Source organism: Phasianus colchicus, chromosome 6 (genome assembly GCF_987193195.1).
Source record: "Phasianus colchicus chromosome 6, bPhaCol1.hap1.1, whole genome shotgun sequence".
NCBI classification, from domain to species: Eukaryota; Metazoa; Chordata; class Aves; order Galliformes; family Phasianidae; genus Phasianus; species Phasianus colchicus.
Window position 1 is genome coordinate 8,578,754 of NC_143441.1, and position 27,428 is coordinate 8,606,181.

The 27,428-nt window shown below is 39.3% G+C and overlaps 1 protein-coding gene across 22 annotated transcripts in view; it reads right to left on the reverse strand.

The window, feature by feature from the left end:
* Window positions 1–27,428, reverse strand: part of ARPP21 (cAMP regulated phosphoprotein 21) — a 130,908-nt gene that overhangs the window by 88,682 nt on the left and 14,798 nt on the right. For 13 of the 22 annotated variants that reach the window (XM_090142354.1, XM_090142358.1, XM_090142357.1 and 10 more), the window contains exons 2-8: window positions 9,721–9,889; window positions 7,866–8,071; window positions 7,432–7,473; window positions 6,998–7,033; window positions 6,118–6,207; window positions 1,949–2,099; window positions 648–726 (exon numbers count right to left, since the gene is read on the reverse strand). In XM_090142354.1, coding sequence (XP_089998480.1) covers window positions 648–726; window positions 1,949–2,099; window positions 6,118–6,207; window positions 6,998–7,033; window positions 7,432–7,473; window positions 7,866–8,033 — 566 coding nt within the window. In that variant the 5' untranslated portion in view covers window positions 8,034–8,071; window positions 9,721–9,889. Of the gene's footprint in view, window positions 1–647; window positions 727–1,948; window positions 2,100–6,117; window positions 6,208–6,997; window positions 7,034–7,431; window positions 7,474–7,865; window positions 8,072–9,720; window positions 9,890–9,971; window positions 10,082–27,428 lie in introns of those variants that run through there. The other 9 variants (XM_090142362.1, XM_090142361.1, XM_090142360.1 and 6 more) reach the window with 3 other exon arrangements.

Below are 27,428 nucleotides of genomic sequence, written 5' to 3' on the forward strand. Positions count from 1 at the left end.
CTGCTTGGCGAGGAAGAGTTGCCACCATGATGGCATGGGGCAGGGCATGAAGCTAATTACCAGCTGTTCTTGATTGCATGCCGCCTGATCTATAGAAAAGGTTACACGACCTGTAACCTATCATTACTTCTAGATTTTCTATTACATGTCATCTATCTAACAGATTCGATGAAATTAACACATGAAATAAATTCAGAACAAATCCTTTCTTAAGCCTTGAGAGACAAATTTATCAGAAATGGGCTCACTGCTCTAAATGAAAACTGTAGGAATACCAACAGAATTCAGCACTGTGCACAGGGTTTTAATTGTCTACAGCGACACCAAAAGAAAGCTACTTTATATTCATATACAAACCTTGCAATTGTTATAATATCGTACCCCTAAAATCACATAGATGCTACATGCAAGAAGGTAAGAACAAAGACCAGATGTCACTGGAAATGAAATTAAGTGATGGATAACTGGAAGAGGAGTAGAATTGATGAGTTTTAACAGCTTTTTGTTCAATTAGAAACCTACCTTCCTTTACATTTTCCCTCACACCCGTCTACAGAACTAATAAAACATGATGTACGCTTTATGGGATGTCTAAGACTGACAGGTATAATTTCAAATGGGTCAACTCTAACACAGAAAATGCTTACCTGGGGTTATTCTTTAATGTGTTAATGAGAAACTCATGCAAATCTATCCCCGTTGAGTCTGTATACTCTTGACTGCAATCTGAAAAATAAAAACAAATACTCTGCACTCGTTTATTTTATTTCAACAGTTACGATTAAGCTATACTTTCAACCAAGTTCCATTTTCCAACCGCAACCTGAAAGCATATATTCAGAAAGAAAACATTCATTTGGAGTTCAAGTTAAAATATGTAAAAAGAAATTTAGTCTTGGAAGCATGAGGTGGATGCTCATGATTCCATCCTACTGTTCTACAGGACATAGCACCAAAAGTAGACGTTGAAAGAAAATATTAGCCATTTGAAAATCATGAGAAACCATCAGTGCCAAACAAGTCATTTCCATCCTCTTCCTTTAAACTCCAAAGCTTTTAAAAATGGTTTTACTCATCACTTTGTACCACTTAATGCACGCTGCACGCACAGAAAATGAGGCGTGCTGCCAGGAGGAATTCTATTAACAGACTGAAAAATCCAGTGACACCTGAAAGTAGGCAGGTAACGCGTGACAGCAGTCAGAATTAATTTCCCAGCACTGCCACACTGCCTGAACCAAAGGTACGGGCAGATCCGTGAGCTGGCGTGAGCTGTGGAGAGCTCCATTGAAGCCAAATGACAATTCACACCAGCTGCGGATCTGCGCCCAGGTAGGCAACCATTATTTTTAAGACGTTATGCTCTAAGTTTGTACCGTGGATTAATACAAAGATTTTTCAAATATGAAATATTTTTCAAATATGAATAATGTATTTAGATGTAAGATCGGTCCTGAAGAAGTTGTAGTAGGTGATAATAGGTGATAGGTAACTGCAATATCAGGTGGCAGTGCAGGTTAAAGGTCATGGCTGGATTTCCTTATGGTATTTGAAAGAAATTCTGTGACATAGAGTAGTGATACTAACCAAGATTACTCTGCTGCCTACACAGCACAAACAACACGTCAGTGTATTATCATTACCAGAGGGAGAAAAAGAATATTAGCCAGAGACTTATCCTTTACATAACCATACACATTAACATACAGATAAGTTCACACCACCACCACACTTAAGTATTCAAAGCAATTATTTTACATGGAAAAAAAATATCCACATCGAAGGTTTCTCACTTTCAAAGGCCAATGTCTCTATGAAAAATTTACGCATGCACACTTCACGTTCTGAATTTTCTCAATGTACAAGAACGTTTCTGAGTACTTATGCTCAAATAAAGAAATGCATGCTTATAAGAGTAGTTACAGCAACTTAAATATTCCAAATTCACCTTTTGATAACATTCTGATCTTGTTTTTCTCACTGTTTTTATCTTTCTCTTTATTTTTATCTTTCTCTTTTTCTTTCTCGGAGTCATCTTTATTAGTTTTATCTTCTTCTTGCAAACTAGGAAAACTTGAAAGCTGTAGTTGTATTGATTCCTGTTGGGAAGAAAAAAATACATAACTTTAGGGCCAGATTCAATACAGTTTCTGTGATTCGCAGCCTGTGGAGATACACATTAAACTGCATATGGCTAGAAAAGCTGAAGCCAGGTACATTTCTTTCCTATTTGAAAAATGATTTTTTTTTCCAGGAGAATAACATCATCTTAGAAGCCAAATTCTACTAGTAGGTGATTTGATATCTACGTGCTTTCAGCCTACCTACATTAAAGGCACATCACTCTCCACTTCAGTAATTCACTCTCAAGACTTGCCAAAACAGTGAAATGCGTTTCATATGGGTCTTAGTAGGAATTCTAAAAATTAAGAAACACTACGTGTCAAATCAAAAAAGATCAGTGGGAAAAGGTCTGAAAAAGGAAGCTTTTTCCCCAGAAAAAGCAGGTTGCAGGTTCACATGAACTGCTTTGTGCATATAAAGACAGCATCAGCCAGACTGAGCATTCAGGCTCTGATAGAAGAAATACGCAGGCAATTATAAAACTCAGTCGTATCCAAAATGGCTGAGTTACCGTATTGCACACTTCATGTCTAAAAATGCAAATATCCCTTCAGCTGAGGGGGTGAAGTGGGCACTGCAATATTCAAACAAGTTGTGGTGAGCAAAATTCTCCAAGGCGCTACATATCCTCAAAAATGCAGTACTTCAGAAAGACCGAGTCCCCTTGAAAGCATGCTTTAGCTTTAAAAATTAATTAAAACTGAGAATTCAAGCTCGTCGCCTTCTCTGATTTGCTTGAAGGAACTTGTTATTTCCTGCTTACAGCATCGCTTATACTGCGTTCGTTTGAATAAAATGCAAATTGAAATATCTTGAGAAATATAAATAACGCTATGGTAACTTCTGAAGAAAACAATCTGATTGTACAAAACTTAAGGGAGCAGACTTCTGTGTTTATATTTTTTGTTGAAAAAAAAAATCCCAAAATCACAACATATGCTTTTGTGTAAAAATTGAATTAAGCTGTAGCAAAGCTCCCTGGTAATGCAATATTTAATACAGGAGAGTCCTGCAGGCCTGATAAATTTCTGGCATCAGGTTAATGAAATCCAAATTCACCTTTGCTGGAGCAAAAAAAAACAAAATAAAACAATTTCTTGAATGCTACTCAATACTCCTACCTCACCATTTTTCAAAGAATAGCAGCATAACAGAAGTATTGATTAAATGCTTCAAAATACGGGATTCTTTTTTTTAAGAAAAAAGAACAAGACCTCTGTTAATTTAACTGATACTTTCAATATATATATATTTTTTTTTTAAACAAAATTTTGGTGTTTTTCTTGTCTTGAGTGAGGAACAAGTCAGCCATCACAAGACATGTGAGACAAAATCCTAAAGGAACAAGGTAGTAGCAGCATAAAGATGCCATAGAAAGACAGGAATTGGGTAATTTCTCAGTCTAATTGAATGTGGCACAAAGGACTCAAGATGAAAAGCACTGTAAAGGAGAAACAAAGCCTTAGAGCCCATATTTAATATGAACTACTGTCCTTAATCCCTACCTCTGTTCTCTCTAGATGACAATGTTAGCCAAGATCTCAGTGTACAGAGGGCACAAGGGGGGACTGCTGGCCACTTGAGATAAGGGGTGACCGAAAAATGTCTGCTAACCTGCTTGGATGCACTGAGAGGACTAAGATCGTGCCTGCTTTCTTCCACTTCAAATGGCAGAACAATTTCTCATTCAAACCCCATGGCTTGGATCAACCACTGACAGAAGACCCCAGAGGACAGCCCTGACTCCCTGAGCTGCCCCGAGCAGAGCAACCGTGCCATCAGCTTTCCAAACAGAGGAGAAAAAATGTATCTGGCTGTGCCAATCTCAGGACATCGACCTTCAGCTTAACAATGGCTGCAAACATGCACTTCTTGCAGTGAAAAACAACAGACTGTGCACATAAGCACACATATGAACACACAGTAAATGCTGTCTGACATTTAACATAACACTTCCATGTTTGGTTGCACTGGAAGAAACACACATGAAGGGCTGTAGAGTCGTGAAAGCAAGCTACTGGGTATTTTGTCATGTTTTTATTGATTTTTCTCAATAATAAAATACAGTGTTAATAAATACATTGATACAAGGTAAGTATAGTGAACAACAAAATAAATGTTCAAATTGCAGTAATACACGTATTGGTCAATAGTATAACATTAAAGGCAACATTCCTTGTAAGTAAGGACATAGTGAGCTATCAGGTAAGCGTTCAAGATCAAGTAATACAGGTAAACAAGTGTTTTTTCCTTACACAGGAAAATGAAGGCAAGTATTCAAATATAAATACAAACATCAAGTCTGCAGTACAATCCATACTTTGTAGTTCTGGCAATGTACCGTACATTCTCTGGCAATTTATTTTCTGTGCTTTGTAAACCATTAAGATTAAATAATAATTTAAAAAAATTAAGAAAAATAAGCTTTTTCTCCTATAAAGTGAAAGCAAAGCAACTGGGTAGGCACAAAGCTTCCTGTACCCTTCAGCCATTCCAAGGAGGAGGCTGCAGGTCCCATGGCAAAGCTGAGCCACGTTCATTAGCCAAAGGGCAGTGAGGGCAAAAAGGCGATTCTGACCTCATTAATCACACCCAGCCAACTTCATCTTTACAAAATGGAAGCTAGGTCCAGGGAGCATTTCATCTCCCACTATTGTTTCAGAATGGCCACGGACACCCCTGCTGTTCCCAGTGCAATCAGGTAGGGTCGGGCTCTGCGTGCAGCTGGAGCCCCTCTGCCTGGAGTCGGGAGGTTCAGTACAGGTCCTGTGCAGTACATTATCAACTACCATGCCATGCTTAATACAGTCTCTTTATATTTATATTATTCTCCTTTTCATTCTCCAGTAAACAATAGAAAGTACAAATGAAAGCAGAACAAAAGCCACGCATCTCCAGCAACGCATGTTAAGCTAGCATATACCTAGAACAGAACAACTGATGAAATAAAACTAGCAACTGCATAAACGTCATTGTAGAGCAGTAGAACGTGGAAAAGTCCCCCTGCTAAACAACCTGGTTTTTGGTCTTTCAAAAAAATAAAAAAATAGAAAAATCTCTCCGTATATGAGAGAAGAGGAGAGCTGAATTTGTTTCATTTCAAGTCAATAGAGGAAACTGAGAGAAAGTACACTTGAATGTGATTTTTTTTTTTTGTGCTAGGCTCACAAGAAGTCACTTCTTCAAACTCTCTATGGCTGATCTCGTTTGCACATACACATCTCAAATTACATACAGGCAGTGCTCGTGTTATTTTGGTTTTAGTTGGTGTGTTTTATTCAAGTCTTGTTCATAGCAGGCAAACAAAGAAGCATATTTAAGGTTTTTCAACTGGGGTATTTTTTGAAGTGTGTCTACAAAGACTGCCCACCAGTGCTAGGCTCTGGGGCGAAGGGACAGAACACTACCAGTCACGGGGAATACAACACTACCAGTACAGACAGACTCAAAGACAAGCTTTTTGATACTGGCAAGTCTACACCAAGAGTTTAGGAAACAAATGCCACTTGATAGAAGGCACCCTTGACTCTTCCAAGGTATTCTGGAGAGCAAAGGACCTGTAGATTTTAAGTGAACGGGATGCTGTTATGACCTGGAGTCTCAGAGGACCCAGAAACCAAAGCATATTCGTAACTGTATCTGGTGCAGCCTCAGAAGAGATAGCCTTAGAGAAAATGACATTAATATTCTTTTTGATTGGTACTATTTGTTTTTTTTAATTTTAGAAACCGAATTCTTTTGAATTCTTTTCCATTTGCTGAAATTTTCAGGGGGTCTGGAAAAAAAAGCAAACAACACCCTGTGACATAATGCAAAACCAATACTTCAAAATAAAGTTCACGCTAAACCAGACAACTCCATAAAAACGCGTTCATTGTCAAAGCTAATTCTTTCCCCCAAGAAACACACTTCTAAATGCCCAATTAAGTAATGTAACCATGCAACAGAACTTGAAGGTCAACCATGCAGCTACAGCAATGACTGTAAACGTACCTGATTGTCGTGAAGGGTTTCCGCTCCTGGGCGAGGGGATGACTCCTCACACACAGCAAGACTCCGGACGAGCTTTCCCTTAGCTCCTGACTGAACGAGACAGAAAAAAAAACAGAGAGAAAAAACTCCTGCTGATCCCAGGTCACATAAACAGCACATCAGCTGTCCCTAAACATCCCAAACACTTAAGTACGTATCCAGTACAGCTTTATCTGACTTAGATATGGACAGAAAGCTATCATAAGCTATGAGCCACATATGAGGGGTGGTTAGTTTCTTTGTGCTTTTAATCGTTTCTTCTATGGTTCACTTCCACTAAATCCACTACAAAAATCAGAGTGGATAATCCAATACAAATAATAAGGAACAAGACAATAAAACACTCAAGATTTACAGATTCTCAGCTTGGAAAATTATAAGAGCTTCTCCTGCGCTAGAAGCTCCTTTGCTCCTCTATACCCCTCTCCCCCCCCACCAACCTGGAGTAAAACAACCTCTGCTACTTACATCAAAATTAAACCATTAAAATAATATTGAAACAAACATAAAATGTTCATTATCAAAGCAAAGGGAATAAGTTTTTTCCTTCCCCATTAGCACACTCAGTCTAACATGAACACACGAGCCCACAAGCATGTAAGTACTGGGGATAAATAATAGGATGCTTGACATATCTTACCTAAAAGGAACTCCTCTACCTCCGTGCAACAAGATTAGAAGAAAAGAAAAAAAAAGGAAAAAACAACCAGACAACCAAGCAAAAAACCCACCACAACTAACCAGAAGGCCATCATTTCAATTGCAGACAGATATCAGACTCAAATTCTCCATCCGAACATGGCAGCTCATCATGCAGTTCCAAACAGACAGGGACCCTTACCTTAGATCTCTTTTTCTGCTGGTTTGCACCTCGTTTCTGGGTATGGTAAAAAGAAAAAAAGCAGTTTTCACTTCAGTAGGAAATGTGCATAACAAGAGCATTTCTGATAAGTAAACAAATCATTTCTAAACCAGTATTTTAATGAGGTGCTGATTGCAAGAAACAACGTCCCCAAACCCAGTCTGGAAAGCAAGAAGAACAGAGAGTCACCTCTGCTCACCTAATCCATTTTAAAATCAGGTACAATCAGCACAAACACCGTATAGTGTTTTGTAATTTTTGCATAGAATAGAATTACAAGAAAAGACATACTTAAGTAAATGCTTCCCCTCTCCAAATTCCTCTCAAATTGTAGTCTCCCCCTTTATTTTATATTCCATTGAGCAAAATGGATTTAGACCCCCTCATTCGACAAAGTCTTCTTGTTAAATTACCTTCTTAGGCTTTGCAAAACAACTTTTTGTTGGCAGTAACACCTACAAACCAAACCACACATTAAGTAATTATTTATTAGTATTACCTGTAAATTCATGAGATCAAGGTAGTTTTCTAAATCCCCAAAGAGGGAAAACAGTCAAATATTTCACCAAGCTCTAACACAGACGTGTAGGAATTAACTTCTCAGAAAAATTAATAACATGGACAGCAGCCTAAAGAGCTTGAAAGGTATAACAAATAACAGCATTTATTTTACAGGGAGATAAAAGGATCCAAACGAGGAAAAAAAAAAAACAACAAAAAAGAGACAAGTCTCAAATTATGAGGGAATAAAATAAGGGAAGCGTAGGCAATGAAAGAGGTCATAGAAATGGAAGTGCAGTGATAACACATCAATATTTAACGCACACATCCGCTATTCCCGTCTTACCTGCAGCTCTGTCTTGCCATCGCTCAGTTTTTCCTCTTTCTCCTCTAGTTCTGAGCTTTCAGATTTATTAAGGATACAGTTGTCCGGGGTCGCTTCCGAGATGGCAGACTCCTGCTCTTTCGCAGCTTCCTCCGCTGTCTCCTGGTTCAATTTACCTTGCTCAGACATTCTTCCAGACAGAAATTAAAATAACAAGATTTGGTGACCTGAAAGGTCAAGATACCACAACACAAACACACACACAAAAACACCAGGGATGAATTTTTATTTATTTATTTATTTATTTTTAACATTCCCAGGCAAGTCATTTCATTTCCTTCAATAAATAAACCGAAGTGAGGAGCTCAGGGAGTTGAGAGCTACGTACGCCTCAGCTGAAGTGATGTATTCAATTGACAGCATTGGGTAACAGCAGAATTGACTTGGGATAATCAAGCAGAGCTCCAAACTAAAGAATGCTGCAGGGGGGGAAGAAACAGCTTTAAGGCAAGGCTCTGAGACAACTGGGTGAAGGGAGGGGTGGCGAGGGGCTCTGCAAAAGAAGTCAGTGGCACCAGGCAGGGAAGAACCCACTCTGCCTTATAGGTGGGCTGGCATGTGCTCCCCTCCCCTAGATCCTTTTTTTTTTTTTTAATTTTAAGAAAACAACAGCCTCAAATGAAAGAGAATGAAAAATAGAAGACAAGCACCAACAATGATATTGTGGCTTTTCAACACTCAACCGTGTTTTCTGTATATAACAGAAGCCTGTGGTGCTCAATATTGGTTAATAGTAATAATAAAAATTCAGTTGGAGGGGTAATAATTCAATATAAACAAAATCTAAATTTGGCAATATAACTCTCAAGGCTAGCAGTGGCAGGCATCAAACTGACAGCTCCATTATTAAAAGTCTAAACCTCTTCCCAAGCCCCATGTCACTCTCCAGCACTGTGGAAATCCTACAGGATGCCCATGGCAGGTATTTCTAATGATAATATCCTAACCAAACTGCATTTACTCTTGGCTCACAATGGGTCGCTGTACAGAAGCTCTAAAAGCTCTTCAAATTTAAAGCCTATTATTATTTTTTTTCCCCTCTCTAGCACCCTCTTCAAGCCTCCCCACTGATCAATTGTCAAGTGAGACTCATGAATAATTTAATTATTTCTTCCTCCCCATCCATTTGGCTTAAGACACATCTTCAGGAGAAACAACCACAGCTGAGGAGTTTTTTCTATGAGTCTTTCTCAAAATCTCACCTCTTCTCTACAATGATACAGTGGCTATTAAGAAAAACCCCACTTTGCCATGTTTCTTTTTACAACTTCTAATCAATACTCAGCAGATTTGTTAGCACTCAGCTTCAATTTTCGTAAAGCTATGCTTTAAGTGAAAAAATGTACCAGTATTTTGTAACCTTATTTGTCTCAGTTTTTGACTTTCTTTTGACATGATAAGCAAATAAAACAAAATCCTTCCAACATGACATCGAAACGCTATTTCCTTAGAGAACTGTGCATTTTGCAAGATAGGAAACTACACGGAATATTAAACTTATAAATCTGATTGCAGAAAGCCAATTCAAGCTTTGAACTGTCCTCATCCCCCTACTCTTCTACCCAGGAGGAGTAATGCTATTGGCTAACCTGCAGCTATAGCTGATACTTTGCTACAATTTCAAAACATGATGAATTGCGAGACCAAGAGCTGGTCTGTTAAAAGGTCCTTAATTTGTTATGGATTTCTAACCAAGATGTGCACACACACAAGCCCTACGTCTGCATATCACCCCACAGCTCATCTACATGCTCACACAACATTTAAAAACCAGTTACAGTCATAGCTAAGCGGCTACACTAAAGAAACAATTTACCTGAAAAACTGCTATAATTCCCACTGTCTTCCTAGCGTCTTCTGTTGCTCTTCGCTAGTTAAGTCCACACAAATGATCAACGACAACTTGAGTCCCATGTCCCCATTAGCAGTTCAGCATGCCAATCTCCATGCTGGTTCTTCAGAGAGTTTGATGGATCATCGTCAACCTGGAAAAAGACAAGAAGTAAATAACAATCATGGTACGGGTAAGGATGCAGTAGACAAGACCAGATTTCTAACACTAATGACCGGCTTCAAGTAAATCACATTCACAGCTTGATCCAGCTCCACCTGTCTCAAAACTGCCTGCTTCTTCTCTAATGAAGGCTAGAGCCGGCTGTTCAAGGCATAACAGCTCCTACGCAAAGAACTAAAATTAACAATTGCATTATGCACTGAAGATTACTCACTTCAATTCTAACCTTTTTTAGTGAATTCCAGCACTTCTCATTAAAAAAAGCACATATACATATTTATATATAAGCTCATCTGTTTGCTTCAACAGAAATCTCTGAGGGCATGAGCAAGAAAGACTTGCTTGTTTTTAAACGACAGCTGCTGCTCCAACTAGAATTTACATCTTCAAATAGGACTGAAAATCAGCTAGATGAGGGTTTCTGGAAAGTGACCTCCTTTGCCAGGGAGGTGAACTGAGGTTCAGTAAGCCAAATTTAAGTTGAAATGTTCAAGAAGGGGAAGTGGATGGGTTGGAAACTCTACTCCCAAAAAAACTTCCTGCTGTACGCAAGGAGACCTCCAGGTTATCACTGGAGAAATACACCTGAAGATTTGCCTCACTGCATAGCATTGACTGCACTGCAACCAACATATGCTGTTCATCAGGAAAGCGTTGGCCAACTGAGTCACTGATGTGAAAGAATGTGAGCATTTTGGGACAAGGCTGATCTGCCAGCTGTGTGCTGAGCTGCCCACTCCTCACTGCTTGCCTGTGCACAGAGGTTGAAGCAGTTAGTACACATCACAAAAACAGAAAATAGGAAGAAACCCACTGCACTCTACTTCGGAAAGAGAAAAAAAAAGCTGAAAATCATCCCAGATTCCTTGTTTCCGAGGCATACTGAAAGCCACACCTGGCTGCAGCTGCCAGGCAGCACTGGCAGATCACAAGAGCTTCAAGCATTGGAGTAGCTGGATGTCAAGACACCAAAATGCAACTCAGCATTGCACAGCATCAAGCCCTGCTCCCTCCAGAACCTCAGGCACAGAGAAGAGCACACAGCTCTACGAATTTCTACAACGCCATCAACTTACATTAACGAAAGCATTTCCACAAACCACTTAATAATTTGTGCAGAGTAAGACAAAGTACACGAGCCCGCTCACACATCAGTATTTCTAGCAGGGCATTTTCAGTCATTTATCTCAGAGAAACGTACTTTGCCACGATGAGAGTGGCAAAGTAACAGCATGGAAAATTATGCATAAGCACTCAAGCACACACAGAAATATATTTCATTGAGCCAACACCCAGAGAGGTGATGGTGGCAAACCGATCAACAAAAATAAAACACCACCACCACCACGAAAATTAGAAACAAAGAGAAAAACACACAGAGAAACCCAAAGTTGTACAGTGCGTTGCAGTTTCACCTGGAAAGCAGCCAGGCAGGGAAGATAACACTGCAATCAAACACTTCCCAAACCAACTAACCTGTACCAAAAACCAGAACACAAATGATTAATTCAGGATTCTTCAGTGTACGACGCAGTGTGCATTAACTATTCATAAAACTAAGAGGACAAACGAAAAAACAGACACAAAGCAAGCAAGCAAAGAATATCACATCCAGGATGTGATCTCCTGCAACTCCAACACAGTTCTATGCCATTGATGCTGAACATAATCTTATCATGCTCAAAGACATTCCTTCACAATTCCCCCTCTTGTTATAGTTTTCTAACGCCAACGCAATTTTTCAATGGAAAGGTATGAGAAAACCACAGAATCTTAAGTTAAAACAACTCAAATTTTCCCTGAGAAAGCAAACAAGTAGAAAAATAAGCTTACAGAGTGCAGCGACCATCTGTCAAACCTGCAAATGACAGTGTTTCTTGGGAAGATTTTTTAAAATTCTTCCGATTTTATTTCTGGGGATTAAAAAAAAAATGGCAAGACGACAGGTATGGCTGAGACATATATCACGTCGTCAAGCTCTTCGTCTTTGCTTAATATAAATTCCCTCCTCCTCCTCCTCTAGGTAATCTAGAAGTGATGACTAATCACTTACATACTACAATACGTAAGATACACTTCTGGTTGTTTGGGTGGGTTTCCAAAAGGACTCAGATTTCTGTAAAATACTTGAAGGGAGGATGCAAATAGCAAAATGGCACCAGGCAGAAAATAGCCATTAGAGGTGAGGCGTTTTGACGGGACACGCATTGCTATTTTCCGCACGTTCCCAGGATCCCCAGCCACTCGGGGATGAGCACTTCTCGCTACTGTCAGTCCTACGGTGACAGCTCTGCCATGGAGAAGCATACTGGATCATTCTCCTCCTCACACATCAGAAACGTCAGCCCCGATTTGACTGTCAGACCTCAGTGCTGACGTGACGCAGGAGGCAGAACGCACGCATTTGGAGCTTTCGACCTCGGGGAGAAAAGGTGGGTTTTGCCTAGCAACAGGCTTCGCTCTTCCTCATTTAAAAGCAAGTCTTATATTATACAGTGTTGGGATCTTAGATGTGGTCTGCAGGAGACTGCAATAACATCAGAGCATCTAATTCCTTAATGTAACATGAGCATCGCACGCAGCGTGGAACAGAAGATACAGGTGCTCACCAAGCTGTTTGTGGAGCTTCTTCCAAAGAAATCGCATCGTCAGTTAGCAAAGAATTTATAAAGGCCGGCTGATCAGCATATGCTGTAGGATGAAAATGCTGTTTTTTCTTGAATTGTTTTCTTTATCAATAGGGCTTTTGCTTCAAAAGCTGAGGGTACTGCTGTGCAGGAGCAGATGCTGCCAGAGCCCAAAGAGAAGGGGCTGTAGGGAGGCACGTGCGCTCACATATGCTTGCATAACACGCACCACACACATCCCCAGAAAAGCCCATAGGAAGATGTACACTTAGGTTAATGCACGAGTTTAGAAACTATACCAGGATGAGCTGTCAAAAAAAAAAAAGGCAGAAGAGAACGAGCAAAAGCATTAGAAAAACCACCTCACTGAACATCTGATAAATGATCACCAACTGAAATTAAACAGCAAAGCTTTTAACAAAACCCACGACAGGAGAGTAAGTGCTCCTGTATTAGGTATCAGCAAGTGCCTCCATAGTCTCAAAGGTGTTGCCCACGTGTGTTACCTAAAGAGGAATTTTGAGATCCTTATGCTCTGGCACAGATGCCCAGAAAAGCTGTGGTGCCCCATCCCTGGAGGTGCTCAAGGCCAGGTTGGATGGGGCCATGGGCAGCTGGTTTGGTGGATGGCAGCCCTGCCCGTGGCACAGGTGTTGGAACTGAATCATTTTTGAAGTCCCTTCCAACCCAAGCCACTCTATGATTCATTTAATTTCGTTCAGTGATTAAGTTTCATTTAATCATTATTGTCACATCCTCTCTCAGAGAAGATGAGCAGTCTTTAAGCGCAACCACTTTAACCAGGAGCAGGCAGCACAGCACACCCTACCCAAGTGACACCCAAATGTATTTCCCAAATAAAGTATAGAGGTAAAAATCACTCTCCCTCTGTAAGAGGTCAGTTACTTCCACTATGCAACGCATATTGCATTCATACTGATTCAAAGACAGCTTTGATTCATTACTGCTAACTCCTGGAAACCATAGGAAATGGACTACAGCATCACCTCCAAATTATCAGTACACTCAGTCCACAGCAGTGTCAAACTCCCCATTATTTGACCCTCACTTAAAAGTTTCAACATCGAGCAATTCTGTGGCTATCTCAGGGCTCACACTGAAAACGAAGCTTCAAGTCTCTGCCAGCGCTTTGAAGCAAAGTGTTAGAATACAAAACCTATTAAAAAGAAAAATAAATTTTAAAAAAGGCAAATAAAGTAAATCCCAGAGCTTTTATTTTGAATACTCTACTACTCAGCTGTCTTCTGGATCTGCATCACTAAATGATCACCACCAAATCACTCTGGCCATACAGAGTGCTCCCTTCCTGTTTTCCCACAGAAATTCTTTTATGTACTTGAAAGCTGCCTGCTTAACCTTAAAACATAAATATTTTTTAAAAATGCATTTGAAGCCTAATTTCCCACCTCCTCTTGTATTTCACTTTGCCTCCTCTCCATCATCATCACAAAACAGATGTAGCAATTGCCTACATTTTTTGCTCCTACATGCCATTTGCAGACTTTTGCAGATAGAAGGCTAGTTAGATTTATTCACTGCTGGCATTTTAACACTGACTGTCAGATAGCAGAGGCCAGTGTATTTTTTTTCAGGGCTGGCAGAAACACGAGCATCTTGCAACAGCAAGCTGCTGATACACCTTAAGCAATCCAGCAAATCATCTTCAGCAGCAACAGTGGGCAAACGCAACAGAAATAGATGAATTAAACTACTCTAGATAAGATTTCAGATCTTGAGACATCCAGTTGTCTTCTAAAAAGAAAAGAGGAGAGAGCAGAAGATAAGAGGAACAGCATCCCAGCTCAACATATGCCTTATGTCTTCAAAGGCATAAGGACTGGCACTGGCTTTCCTCAACCCGCACATAAAACCCAGTTTTTATGAATTACAACAGGGATAAGACAATTGTAACAATCAAAAGTTATAAAGCAGTGTTCTGTGGTTTATAACGGATTGCATTATTTCAAAGGGATCTTCTTGCTCCTGTGGATTGCCACCAAGATTTTTCACTTTAATCCCCTGTCAGAAGACCTCACGTCAATGTCATCATCTTCAGCCAAGCAGCAGCAATGATGTTCCCTTCAGCTTGTTTTATTTCTGCAAAGCTAGAAGCTTTGCCCAGGAAAATAAATAGTGATGGCCTACAGGGAAAGCCTGTTTACATACTTAAGAAAAGGCTCAAAAAGTTGTTCTTTTATCTGTCACAATGGCCATTTGAAGTCTTCCAGGATCAGCATGAAAGATACAAGGTATTGGTTGGTCTGGCTAATGAATGTCAATCACTGTAGTTTATCAGGAGCCAAGCAATACCCAAACTTTTAACAAGCTAATCCAACATATAAATCAACATCCTCAGAATGAGCTGTTTGCTTTAGCCCAGACTTCAGAGCATGCATACCAATTTGTGTCTCATTCCCAGACCTAATTTTGACAAATTTCCCTAGAATTGAAGTCATTAAACTACCTGGTCAGACACTCCTTGGCAGAAAACAGCTCCCATGACTCCAAACACAGGCACAGAGGTTCCCAGTCATCCTCTCAATGCACACAAGTCAGTGCACACAAGTCACATTAAGTTTTATAACAACATCAATAACCAATATAGGCAAATAAATAATCGAAAAGGGACCAGAACTCCCTTGGTTCTACTGCTTGGCAATCAAAGGCAATCATAGCCCTAAGTCCTCTCAAAAGACTGATCAGCTTTAGTTCAGGGTTAGAGAGGTTCCTAACAGCACACCAGTAACATGTCAGGGTGTCCAAGAGTCTCACAGCCTACACAGGACACACTCCTCCACTATCCCATTGCACATAAAGTCTTTTCCACATTTTTCTTCTTGTTTATTTTCAACTGCTTTTCTGACTTCTTGATGGTCTTCCTGTGGGGAATAAGTGCACATCACCTCCTGCTCTGCTGCCAGGTTTAAGAAACACAACTCCCTTTAATTGTCACTTACACAGGAATATGCTGTTTCCATTGTCTGCTTTCAGTCTCACTTTTTATCCGTATCCTCCAGTCATCACACATTCAGTCCACTTGGCTTTACACACAGCAGCTAAAAGATCAACTTCATCTCTTTACTCAATTTTTCCTAAAGACATCTTCATTGAAAGCAAACACATTATAAAGAATTCTGTCTGAACAGACTGCAGGTAATAAACAAATGCCCAGAGAAGTCATCATGCCCTATTCTGTAAGTCTCAATTACACCAAACAAAGCAGTTAAGCCCCAAAAGAAAAAAAAACAACGAAAAACCCCTACATTTTAAGTACTTCTAGCATATTCTTTCAATAAAGCTTTCTGAATAGGCTCATTCAAAACAAAATTGTGTCTTATGTATTTTAAAACATAACATGTGGCACGGATGGCAATGACTCATAGGCAATTGCTTTACACTTCTTCCCAGCATTACCAGTGGATGAGGGCAGAACGAGAAGGAAAATGCTGCAGGAACTGACCAAGTATCACTGATCCTCTCACACACACTCTCTTTTTTTTTCCCCCTCTCCCAATTTATATAACAGTGCCCATATTTCATCCTGCCATCTCTTGACAAATTAGGTGCATTTTCACTAGCGCTAGCTTAATTGGCAAATCCTGAAAGAAAATAATTGCTAACAGCAAAGCAGCATTATGCTGATAAACCAGACCCATGCTACAACTGCCAGAGCAGACAGACACTGACTGCTGAAGAGCAGAAAGCTTTCACACGAGAAAGAAAAAAATATTTCCCCCAAAAAGTCTCTTTTGGTTACGGGAATTAATAGAGTAGCTACTCTTTTTTTATCATAATACAATTTTCTTAAACAAAAGTGGCCTGCAGCTAAAGAAAAATTCTTCTTTTTAGACAAAAGAATTTTAAAAAGCTATAAACCTCCAAGAATTAAAACAACAACACTATGAAGTATTTCCCTTTCACTCTGCACTCAGACACTGCACAATTAGGCTCTCCAAATTAAGAGACAACTAGTATCAAGCTTGTATTAATGCATGACAAGTTTACCAAACTCATATTCCAACCAACTTACATAGCTACAGCTTGAGCCTCTTCTACCAATGGCAATAATCACTGGACCTTTAGGGAGTTGCCAGGGCAAGATTGTTTTATAATTTTTATTATTACACTATTATTTTATACTTACCAATGTAGACATACTCCTAATGTTTCTTTTTGCTCATGTTTTAGACAGTATATTGGAATACACATTCTTAGCTCTTGGCTTCTTATGGACATGACTAAACCTGGCAGAGCAAAGTCCAGGGTAAACAATTTGTGTAAAAACAATTCCCTCATCAAGAAAGCTTATCTTAGTGGATATCAGTATCCTGCCTAAAATCTTGCATGGAGCAGAAACAATATCTTAACTACGTTCAATCTAATAGGGACCTGCACCTCATTTTGAGCTTTGAATTTCCTGATCACGTTCACTTTTCCTTGTCAGATCTGTTCCCACTTTTCTCTGTTTGAAGTGCTTCTGAAGGAAAAAGCAAACTAATGTTGTTTCTGCTGCGGTTATCTTCCTGTTTCAACACTACAGCAAGATTATAAACATATTTACATATACATATTTATATAAGGTATCTGTACGTTTTACATATTTACATTTTCTATTTTACTGTATTTATATAAATGTCTTAATCTCTTTTTGTCCATCCCATTTTGGCTGGTTTTAGGCAATGCAGTTAAATAAAAACCCCATACTTTACAAAAGAATGCCAAAACATGCCGTGGTTTGAATTCAATGCTGTATATTGCTGTAGTAGGAAAAGAAAAAGAAGGAAAAAGAAAGCTACGACTGTGACTTAGAAGCTAAGATGGCAACTGATTCAAGGTAATGTTATAAAAGCCAATGACATCATCCCACATTGCTGCACAGTGTCCAAGCACTTACACACCAAGTATTCTCAACTCAGTTGCAGAAATACCAAGGAAATCAACATCCTCTCAATTCCCCTGCCATCTCCAAGTGTTGGAGATTCCCAGTCCATGTAACCACTCATCTTCAGAAAGGTACGGATACGGATCACACTTCCTTCTTAGCAACCCCAGCCCAATATAGTAGATATTGGGATCAATGCTTTAAGAAAAGCAAAGTGTCCAACCAAAGCAGCAAAAAACTGAGCAGAGGTAAGTATGGGTATTTTACACTGGCACTCTAAGGGTTAGGGAGAGAAAGAAATCTTCAAAAGCAGTTACAACTGGAGCTTGACAAACAGCAGAAACCCCGGTTTACAAAAGCAGGAGAGCCAGTTCCTAGAGTGGATTTGAATCTTGAAGACATCCTGCCAGAAATCCTGTGGTTTCTGCATTATGTTGGCCTTTTCCAGGGGGTAATTCCAGCCTCCGTGTGATATCGTGAAGAAAAGAAAAGTTAGAAAAAAAATCTGGATCTCTATTTGTGCTTTTCAGGGAAGGAATTATGACGTGCATGAGAAAGAGAGCTAAGGAGCTTTGTTAAAAATGTAATTGCCACACGTGCCTAGCCAGAAGTTTCATGACACGTGAACTCATAAAAGAGCAACAAGCACACAGCAGAAATGAAACATTCAGGCAAGTGTCTCCAAGGAATGTGTCCTGAAAAATTTAAAGTAGAAACCACATATTTTATCAAAAAGTACACTCCAAACCCACTCAGAAAAACAGTGAGGGTTTGTCTGAGTACTTTAAATCTTCTTATACAGACTGAAGTCTCCTCAAGTTCAAATATCATTAAAAAAAAATGTATCTATAATATCCAAAATTGTGTTTACCTGCTGTGAAACAATCTGTCTTACTTGGCGCAAGAAACCACTAACTACATCAATGGTCCAAAAATACCCAGATTTAAATTACAGAATAAGAGTGCAGGACAGAAGTTCTATAGGCCACAATATATTCCACTGCCATTGCACAACGGTTGCACCATCATTCTTCACTCATTGCTGTGCTGCGAATCAAAGAGTGAAAAACAATCCGATTATAAGAAGTGGAACGCTGAAATGGGAGAATGGAATACAGCTTAGTAAAGGTTGAAGGAAAAACGGGAGTGCTGGCTCTGCACTGACTATAAGAAACTTGAAAGACAGACCTCCGTGCTCCAGGTTCTTTAAAGAAAAGTTGTATTTTCAGATTTTGGGGCCAGCTAAACGGGACTTTTATTTAATACTTTTTGGAAAAATAAAATGCAATCATAAAAATTCAGGCAGCTGCCTATAAATGTTCTGAATGTTTAAAGTACTTGGTAGCTTCAGATGCATGGAGTACTCCATCTACAATTTCATGTTGGCTGGATATGAACGTTTCAGTGCCCTCCTCTTAATTGTTTTCTGGAGGCATCTAACAGTCTGTCTTTCATTGGTTAAGCCCAAAGAATTTAGTGACATTTAAGCAACCTGAGCATGATTCTAAGTGCCTCTCATGCAGACCACTGTCACTGGTACAGTTCTGCTGGCCATTTAAGAATGAAACATCCTTGGATTAAGACTCACAAAGTACACGTTTTATTCCCCATTTGCAAATAGTGCTCTTAATGGACAAAATACAGTTCTCTAAATATCCAATCATATCAGTACTTGGAAGATACGTCACACAGCTAAAAATTTGGCCCAATACTGCTGGGTTTCTAGTAAGGGAAGGAAAAAATGCTGTCTTCTGCAGAAGCTTGAGAACTTTTCCCCTCGCTGAGAGCCTGAAACTGCTCTTAAAATTAGCTAATTTCAGCATCTCACAAACAGGCGATAGTTCAGCAATTGAAAGCAATTAGCAGGGTTTGCGTTTTCTCCTTTGAAAAAGAGAATGCCAAACAGAGCATTCCACAAACTAAATGGATTTGCTGGGTAAGGGGAGGAACTATACATTTTCTGAAGCGCCCAATGACATAGTTCAGTAGATTTTTTTTTTTTTCCTCCCCACATTAAAAAAAAGTTCTGCCTTGAATGCAGTTGACCAATTTAATCACATTCTGAGTCCAGGCTGACCTTCTCCTTGCAAGAACTAGAACCATAACTTTACGCAAGGCAGAATCTGCTTGGCCAATATTTCTTAATACATAATGCTATGCTTTTGAGCCTCAGGATTTATTTTGATATCTTCAAGATTTTCAAAGGCTGATGAAACATGACAACTATGAGAAAGGGCAAGTCAATAACCACTCTGTCATCATAAGCTTCTGAAGGACTGCAATCCTTCCTGCAAATCAGCCTTCTTACTAAAAAAGAACTTACCCTAAGCATCATCTAACTGCAGTATTACAAATCTGTGTCCTTGTCGTTTCATCTAGCATTAGAAATTATCTGCCTTACAACTTCCTTCAAAAGGCAATGAAAGAAGTAAAACTAGGATCCTATACGTTTTGCTCTACTTAGAGCACAGTCCATTAGCAAAACCAATCTTCTAGTTTAATATTGCTTAAACACATCTACCTACTGTACAGCCTGAAACACTGATAAGTGGAAAAAAAAACACTTTCATATAAAAGAATATAGCACAGGTATTGCTTAAAATCTGGTATTTTCACGTGTCAAAGCGTATAAAAAAAAAATCACAGAAAGTACTTAAGAAATTTGGTTCATAACTGTTAAATAAAAAAATTAAAGAAGTTAATTTTCAGCATGTGCTTGAAAGACCCCAGAACTTGTTAAGTATAGGTGCTGACTATAAGCACCAGTTTTAGCAGATATTAGCAGATACCAAGTGTAAATAATCGCACACCAGTAAGATGGAGATTCGTTGAACTTGCAGTAATGCATGACTTCCAAGTACACGTGGCTGAATGAAATCTTTCAACCTGATGAAAAAACCATAGTCCAAAATACCACTATTTTCTCACTTTAAGAAATGTCAGTAAAACTAGTAATTATCTGACAGTGTTAAAATTATGGTAATATCTGAAAACAAACCTAAAACCAATAATAATTTCCTAACAAAAACATATCTGAAATTAGCTTCAGTTGACTTTAAAGCTTACTTATGTTTCAAAATACTTCTAATACTTACAGTATAAAGTTCTATTTCTGAACAACGTTCTCTACATTCTCCTTAAAACACAAAGATCAAGTTGACTTTCTGGGAAATCTTCACTGAAAAGGATTGAAAGAGCTACCTTTTTTCCCCTTTTTTCTATGTAGTGTATCTGATTGTGCTCAGGTTTTACAAATCAGCACTGGCTTCTATACACAAGTACATACAGAACAGCCAGACAAGTGGTATAATCTCCTAAAAGTGCAACAGGAGAAAATTGTTTATTAAAACCACTGGATAACTCGAGAAATAAAGTATCTAGCAGCAAGTTCAGTGCTGTAATTTACTTTGTAGTAGTTCCACAGCTACCATGAGTCAGAAAAATCGTGCACAATCTGAGTTGTTCTCTGAATATTTAAGTAACATGTTCAGGAAATTTGTATGATTTAGGAAGGACAATGAACAAATGCAGCAGCATCTCGTGCAAACGCACCACACAGACAAATGTACTGAAAGCTCACTTAAAAACCATAGGCTAATTTTGTTTCAAGTCAATAACCATGCCAGAAAAACCCTGATCCTGTCTTCTATGAACAGAGCACTGAAACCACCTTACGCCTGGAAGCTCAGCAAGCTTTATGCCTGAGGACTATTGCTCTGTGCATCACAGAACAGCTAAGCAGACAAAATGTCAAAGAACAGCAATTTCTCTCTCTTCTCTCTCTGCCTCTTTGGAACCTTCATTCCCGTGAAAAATTACACAAACAGCTCACAGAAGAAAAACCATGCAATGTAAGACCTCTCTTCTAGTATATAACCATAAAAATATTTGCTTTTGTTAAATCTTCACGTTGGTCTTCAAACTGTGATTTTAATAGCCGCTATCTCATGGTGCATTCTCCCAGCATCAATCCAAGATGATCAGCAGTTGCAAAGACAGAACTACTGAAATGAAAAGCTGGAGCTCCTTTCAAATATTTCAGAAAACTCTTTAAACTATGATTTAGAAGTCTAATTTGTAACTTTAGCTAAATTACAAGATTAAATGGATTACATCCTCTTTAACAAAGGAAATAATTTTTAATCTATTTTATCCAGCATCCTTGTCAGTAAGCTTTCACAGCAGTTGCTGCCAACCCTTAAATGAGGTCTGGGAAGAGCTGGATCCTGGCTCCACCCCCTTCCAATCACTCAGGTACATTGCATGCACCTGAGCTCCTCTGGGTTGGCCCTGCCTTCCCACCAGGTGCTCCATCACTGGTCCAGGCTGTGCCTCAGGATTTTTGCTACAGTAGGATAATAAAAACCCTTAATCATTCATTAATCTCTGAGGGAAGTTGGACACCTAAGCAGCTTGGACTCCTAGGAAAGTCTCAGCTTCTGGCCAATGATCTAACTAAAGGTTTTTGCATCTCAAATGAAATTACAGCAAACTGAACAAAATCGTTTCAAATGCAAAACCCTGCTGCTGTTTACAAGCAATCACAGAATTGAAGGGACCTCAAGGGATTGCTGAGTCCAGCTCCCTATTTGCTGCTGCACACAAACTCCTTTCAATATCAACAGCACTCTTACAAAGAGGATAACAGGAGAAAGTTTGAAGCATGGCAATAACACTGACCAGTAGCCATCTTCCTGAGCAGCAGTTATCATACCCTTGCAGAACCTGCTTCAAGACAACCTTCAAGACTGTGTAAGTTACTACATAAGGTATGTAAGTAAGGCTAACAGCTCAAACATTCAAACATCAGAGAGTCTAAGTGAACAGGATTAAAGAAGGATGAGATTGGAAGCGAGCTAAAAGATGATGCTGACACCCAGGAGTCCCACCACAGGATGAGACAACAGATGAAGGCCTACTATGTGATCAGGGCAACTTGCTGATGTCAGTTTCAGCACTCACTAGGGGTTTGCTGCCTCACAGCTAAAGGTTTTAGTAACCCCCTGATATCTAAAAATGTAGCCTTGGCATGGGAACTGTTAATTGTATTGCAGAACAAGAACCAAAGGCTTTCCACTACTTTGCAGAATGGTCCCACACCTGCTGGCTGGCAATATAAAAATGTAAGTACTTTTATCTGCAAGCTAAGAAAGTAACATTTCAATCTGTTTTTCTAAAACCATTTATCAGAGATCATTTGGAACTCACTGGGATGGAACGCGGTCATAATGGGAGCTTACTGTTTTAGAGTTTTCAATTCACTGCACACGCACAAATAACTATTCCTTCTTCTATCCGTTTTTGCTGCAAAAACATTAAAAGAGGGAGGAGGACTGGTTGCTAAGCAGAGTTCACAGGGATACCGAGCTGGTACTCGTGACCTGATTTTTATCACCAACGGGCACGAAGAAATTTACATGCGAAAGAAAAAATACATTAATGTTACATTTCAAGAGAGATTTTAAACACACAGAAGTAGAGATTTTCAAAGTGATGATTCCCATAGCATGCATAAGGAATATTATGCATTGCTATATTATATTCTACGTTTTATGCCTTAATACCTATGTGCAATTCAGCATGCTTCTGATTGTTGGTGGAACCATCAGCAGCCATCCCAACAATTTCACAGCCAACAGCAGCATTGTACTAATGGAGTTTTGGTACATAATTTCCCTGTTTGTATCGAAAATAAGGGAAGAAAGGAAAAGTTACAGGAGTTTGGGCAAGAAAAGAGAGGAAGAGAGCTATCACTTCTCAGTGCTGTCATTTCCGAGTATATGTTATGCTTGTTTTTAAAAAAACAATGAAGAGAACCAAGTTTTAGGAATATCAGTATTTATACTAATAGACTTTTAAAACACCTCGCAAGTAAACCCACTGTCCCTTTTACACACTACTTGCTACTGAAAGTTTAACATGCTGAACCACCTACAGAGCTGGATCCCCTCTGGGCTCTCAGAAAGGATGCAGCCAGCCAAGGAAAGACCTTTGCCTCTCAGTCAACTTGAAGACCTTTCATTTTCCACTAACAAGTCATTAGAAGGTCTTCTGCAGGATAAATGGCTATCTCTCACTTAAAGTGATTTGCCTTAATATTAAAGTTTTGCAGATTTTTTTCCCCCAGTTCCTAGCACATTTTTTCATACAGAGATTATTAAAGAGGAAAATCTTAACCTTCCTTTGATTGTTTTCTCCTCTGAAAAATCCAAATGTTCTACTGCTTTCTGAAACTTCACATTTCAAATTGCTGGAAACACCTGGTTATTTCTAAGGAGTGTCTTTGAAGAAAAGGAATACATAGAGAGTTCACAGCAGTTTCTCAGTTCTTTTCTTCATCTGACTTCTCCTAATCCATACCCACTTCAACTACATCTTAAATCCAGGCAATTTTTATAGAATCAAGCTTCCTTCACCGAAAATAGCATCGGGAAAAATTCAGGAAATTCAGGAAAAATCCAGAAATGAGAACCACGGCAGAAACCAGACACGTGGTTCCTTTTAATGATCGTATTGGAAGCAACAGCGAAGGAGAACTCGACACTTAAAAGGGTGCTGTCTCCCAAGTACGATACCTGGACCCCACTATTTGAAGCTGGTGACACGATGGTGCCACAATTGAAAGTTTTCAAACTTACCAGAAGGAGAAAAGCTGAAAATTTCCTCCTACACAACTGCCCTGATTCAGACTGTTATACTTATGTTCTTCTCATCAATGACTGCCTGGTTCTTGGCTACCTCGTCTCCTAGCAAAATATTGCATCTCTCATGTGCTGGTCATGATCCGAGTGTGATGTGAACACAACTGTTCTGAAGGCTGTTCTGTTGCGTGGTAATTTTTCATATTTGGACATCCTAAGAAATAAAGTATCTGACATTTCAGTACACTGTAAATACTTAAACAGGACCTGCTTGTTTGCAGGATAAACAGAGCTGAGATTAATACAAATACGGGGTAGCAAGTAGGCTATACAAAACTTAAATCATTATTTCAGACTGACAACACCTGAAGCCACTCCAAAAAAGCAACTGAAAGAAAACACAAAACAAAACAAGTTTCAGGGGTGTCCTTATTCCTGTAACTGTCAAAAAAAATCACTTGACTACGTTGTTTAGGTACATCAATACTGTAGTAAAGGTACCAATTTGAACATATAAAGTCACTGGTAATGAATGTGGTTTACTTTCAGAAAAATAAAGGCTAGAAATGCACCTGCCTCCCACGCTGTTTTGCTGCATCAATCCCTGTTGCTCCTTCCCTATCTGTCTCCCACCTATGCTTGTTCAATGCAAAGGATCCTTTCCTCAACGCGTGGGACTGAAAAAAGGAAAAGTTTAATAAACTTCTTATCCTGCCTGCAAACTCTAGGCAGAACTGCAAAATACAGCTCTTACAGATACTCAATTAGGGAGGCCAGAACCAGCCTTCTAAAACAATTTAGAAGACTTCCCACCTCCTCAGAGGACTTCTCTGCAAAAACTACTGAAGGGTGCAGTCTCGGGCTGAGCAGAGATAATTAAGGAGGCAGTTTTCATATTTTTGATGGAAACCACTGCAGGTATTGTAACAAGTAACAGGCTACTGGAGGACCAAGAACTTGGCTGTCCAAATCTCACTCATGTGGGCTGCAAACCACTGGTAATCCAGCATGTATAACTGTCCTAAAAGCCTTCCTCAAGAAGCTATTCCTTCCCCCTCCCTCCCCACTTAATGCTTTACTATTATCCTCTGTACTTTAAGATCTCTCAAGCCTTTAACTTTTGGATATTCATTTTACTTGGGTTGCCAAGAGTTTAAATGCAATAAAAGAAAATTTTTTCAATGTCAGTGGAATTTTCTCAGTATGTGAACATTTAATATCTTGTAACAATTGATTCAAATATCAGACTGCACCAACTCCTGGCCACAGCAGAATTAGCAGCACTGCAATTGAACTACGTTGTGATTGGCAATGCTTCTGCTCCAGCTTCCTCACCATAACCACGTTCAGCTTCTGGCTGCAGTTCCACCCATGCACCAGGGGCCTCCAGATCAGCTTACCTCTTTCTGTACTGAAAATACTCTGCTTTCTTCTACAGAACTCAAAGCTCTTCTCATTTATGCCCAAATGTCCAGCAGCTTGCATGAGCAACCTGACAAAACTGTGGATACAACCTAACTAAAAACACAGCAAAGCATTTAAATGAATTTTTCGAATTCTCTAGAAGTTAACCACATAATTTTCCTTGACAATCACTTCTTCACTTCTAAAATCTCTTATGGAGGAGTTTCGTTGACTTAATGTGTTAAGTATTTCTATCAATTCAGGTATGTGAACCCATATTTCACAACAACTTCATGATTCCTAGCTGGAATCTCTGGCAACTCAGACAAGGGTGGGGAGAACAAAGGGTAAAAAGAAACAGAATTACATACTGATATATGGTCTGAGGTCTGAAGGGATAATTTAAGTACGTTAAATTAATTTCTGTTTCAGGAGACGCAACATAAAACTTATTTCAACAGTCTTTAATCCCTCTGCCAAACGTTTCTTTGAGGATGTTCCAAACTCACAGTAACCTCCCGGGAGAACAGAGAATATGTCAGGTTGGAGCTTTCTTGCATTGTTTCTGCTTTTGCTCCTATACTATGGATTATTGGTTCCAGATGTGAATCAGGGATAGTAAAAAGCTTTACAACTACTGCATTTGTTTTCTTGGTGCCTTCAGCTCCTACAGAACCCCCTGAAGGAATCAACTTGCTTATCACCAATGGACCTGCTCTTGAAGAAGTCTGATCCCAAAGATGTACCACAAGACTTATAGATCTCTTTCTGCCCAAAATGCTTCCTTGGAAGACTTCATTCACTTCTATAGCGCCGGAGTTTGGTGAATGTTTATGTGATACTTCAGAGTCTCAGGCAGACTATCTTTAGAAGACATACAGAAGAACCCAAACAGGATCTTTTTTGATACTAGAAAGACAAAACTTTTTTTTCCAATCATCACATTGTACACGTATATCAATGCCTTGTACGTGTGATTTTTAAGAACCAAAGAGACCATTAGTTCACTTGGTTAAATTCAACCTAACCATTCTTACTGCTACCTGGGTTTCACTTTACTGCTCATGTCCACAGTGAAGGCAAAGATTTAACTGCAGTCAATGGCATGTGTGAAGGAAAAAAAACAACTGGGCATGAGTAAATTAGACAATGCTATCACTGACAATGACAGCAGAGGTATCTGTATTTATGGGGTTCCAGGGAAGCCAGTGCCAGATGAGTGTCATGCTGCTGGGAACAAATGGGTAGAGACACCCTGTAACCATTGACACGCTCCCAGAATTAACACTACAACATTTGCCACTGCTTTAGCATACCATACCAGAGTTTTCTGCAATATTAAGTCCTAAAGCAACACTGCATGAAGACTAAGAAGTGACATACGTGAAAAGTATTTTGAGTTTCTGACTCACTCTCCAAAGTTATTGAAATTCAAGTGTCCTGCTTGCTGCTGCAGTGGGTAAATGTTCTCATCCGAACAGTTGGAAAACCAACAGTCCATACCTCAATCTATGCTTCACCACAATAAGAAAACACTGCCTTCTGGCTCATCCAGCTGATATAAAAGGTTTTCATCTGACCTTCCAAAGGACTGGCTAATGTTAAATACATTAATGTTTTACAACTGCCCCGGGCTTGTTTTACTACCAAATCTGGACTTGGTGCCACTAGCCATCTGTTTTATGCAAAATTTAAAACGCGTTACACATTTTCAATCATATAGAAACTGTTACAAAACTGAACAAAGAGCTTTACACCTAGGTAAAGGAGGCAGCAGGGCGCTGCCTGACCCACAGATAATCTCGGGATATCAGAAAAATCATCAAATTTAAAGGAATTCTGAAAAACTGGATGCTACTAAAAAGAAAGGAAGGACTGGCTGAAGCAGGTGGGACACTGTACAATTTCCAGTTGTAAGAAAAAATGTGGAGAACA